Below are 1,570 nucleotides of genomic sequence, written 5' to 3'. Positions count from 1 at the left end.
TATCATAAATAAACGACTCTTGTGACCTGTGCTTGAGGAGTGTTTCATATTTAAAGCCTAATAGCCTGGCCGAATTTTCTTTAAAAAGGCAAAGTATACTAAAAAGAATACACCACCGTTACCCTGTTATCAAACAGGTTTTAGGTGTACACGGTGTTTTCAAGTTTATAGAGTGCTAACGCACCTAACGGTTTGGCTCTGGTATGTTTCCGCTGTGACCCTGGCTTTCCCACTGTCTGACTTGACACCATCCCTTTAATCTCTCTGGGATTCAAGCCTATTCTGTTTATAAAATCATGTTGGTTTAACCATGCACGTTTTTCAATTAAACAAGGGACAAGGGAGAAGCATCCCCTTCTCAAGTTCTCATTATTCAACAGCGAAATTACAATAGTTAAAACGTCACAACCCTCTCCCTGGATAAGACCAGTTATTTCCAGGGTGAACTTGAGAAGTGCTTTCTTACATACAAGACAATGGCTTACACTGCTTACAGCACTTCCATAATTATACACTTCAAAGTAAATGCCAAGACAAACAACACAAAATATAAGCAAAACACAGTGCACTCATAGTCAACTTAATAAAAGGATCAGAACTGTTACAATGATCTGGCAGACTACATAAAATGCTATAGAAATGGCAAATCTCTTTGTTTATAGAAAACTTAACAGCTACCACAGGGACTTCAGTGAACATTTAATGCCTATTGTACAGACCCATGTAAACAAATACACTCATTACTGGGAGAAAAAGAAAAGAAAACCAAAACCAAAACATATGTTCTTCGTCGATTTAACAGAATAAATTAAAAACAAATGGTCAGCTAGTTATCCTTGTCAGTGTATTTTAGTCACACCAAGACGCAATGTTTTAACGTGTTATTAAAAAAAAAACCTACCTCCATTGGCCACCTCAAACTTGACTCCAAACTCTCCTCCAGGTCCCCCAGGACTATGGCTAGCTGTTAGAATAATTCCACCAGCTGCTTTGATCTTTCGGATGATACATGAAACAGCAGGTGTGGATAAGATACCATTCTGTCCAATAACCAATCTGCCGATCTAGGTGGAAAAAGAAGTAAAGCACTCTGAATGGTACTAAGCTTTTGAAAATTAATAAACACACACACACACATACAGGTATGCATCAATCCAAACCATTCTATGATTCTATGTATAGGATAGGAACCGTGAAGCCCATGAATGGAACCTATTCCTTTGCAAAGAAATAAACGTACATGAGTTGACTGCATGCTAATCTAGGGTGCTGACAAAAAATACTGTATCCTGATGGCACACTGAACCCCAGTGGCCCGTGTACTGGCAGTAAAGCAAAATCACAGCCCTGCTAGTCATTTGCTAAGCTCACAAACCTTTCTGGGTATCCCCACAAACCAGAAAATCCCCTCAGATATCGCTATATATAAATATCACTATATATTATCTCTGTAGATACAGTTTGCAGGGTTGGAGCTTTAACTAGCACGACAGACAGCATCAAGCGAATTGCCTGTCACAGAGCAGCCTTTCAGTGCAATCACAAGTACCGCTACGTACTAGGCCCCGGC

General features: G+C 39.6%; 1 protein-coding gene across 1 annotated transcript in view; it reads right to left on the bottom strand.

Moving 5' to 3' along the window:
- Positions 1-1,064, bottom strand: part of LOC104515081 (putative PGM5-like protein 2) — a gene marked incomplete at its 5' end in the record, with an annotated part of 8,720 nt that extends 7,656 nt beyond the window's left edge. The window contains one exon of the mRNA XM_010158926.1: positions 902-1,064. Coding sequence (XP_010157228.1) covers positions 902-1,064 — 163 coding nt within the window. The remainder of the gene's footprint in view (positions 1-901) is intronic.
- Between the last annotated feature and the right edge of the window lie 506 nt (positions 1,065-1,570).

This window comes from Eurypyga helias, unplaced genomic scaffold (genome assembly GCF_000690775.1).
Source record: "Eurypyga helias isolate BGI_N326 unplaced genomic scaffold, ASM69077v1 scaffold23549, whole genome shotgun sequence".
NCBI classification, from domain to species: Eukaryota; Metazoa; Chordata; class Aves; order Eurypygiformes; family Eurypygidae; genus Eurypyga; species Eurypyga helias.
The sequence above is the reverse complement of the archived record's forward strand: the minus strand, read 5'-3'. Positions and strand labels throughout refer to the sequence as shown.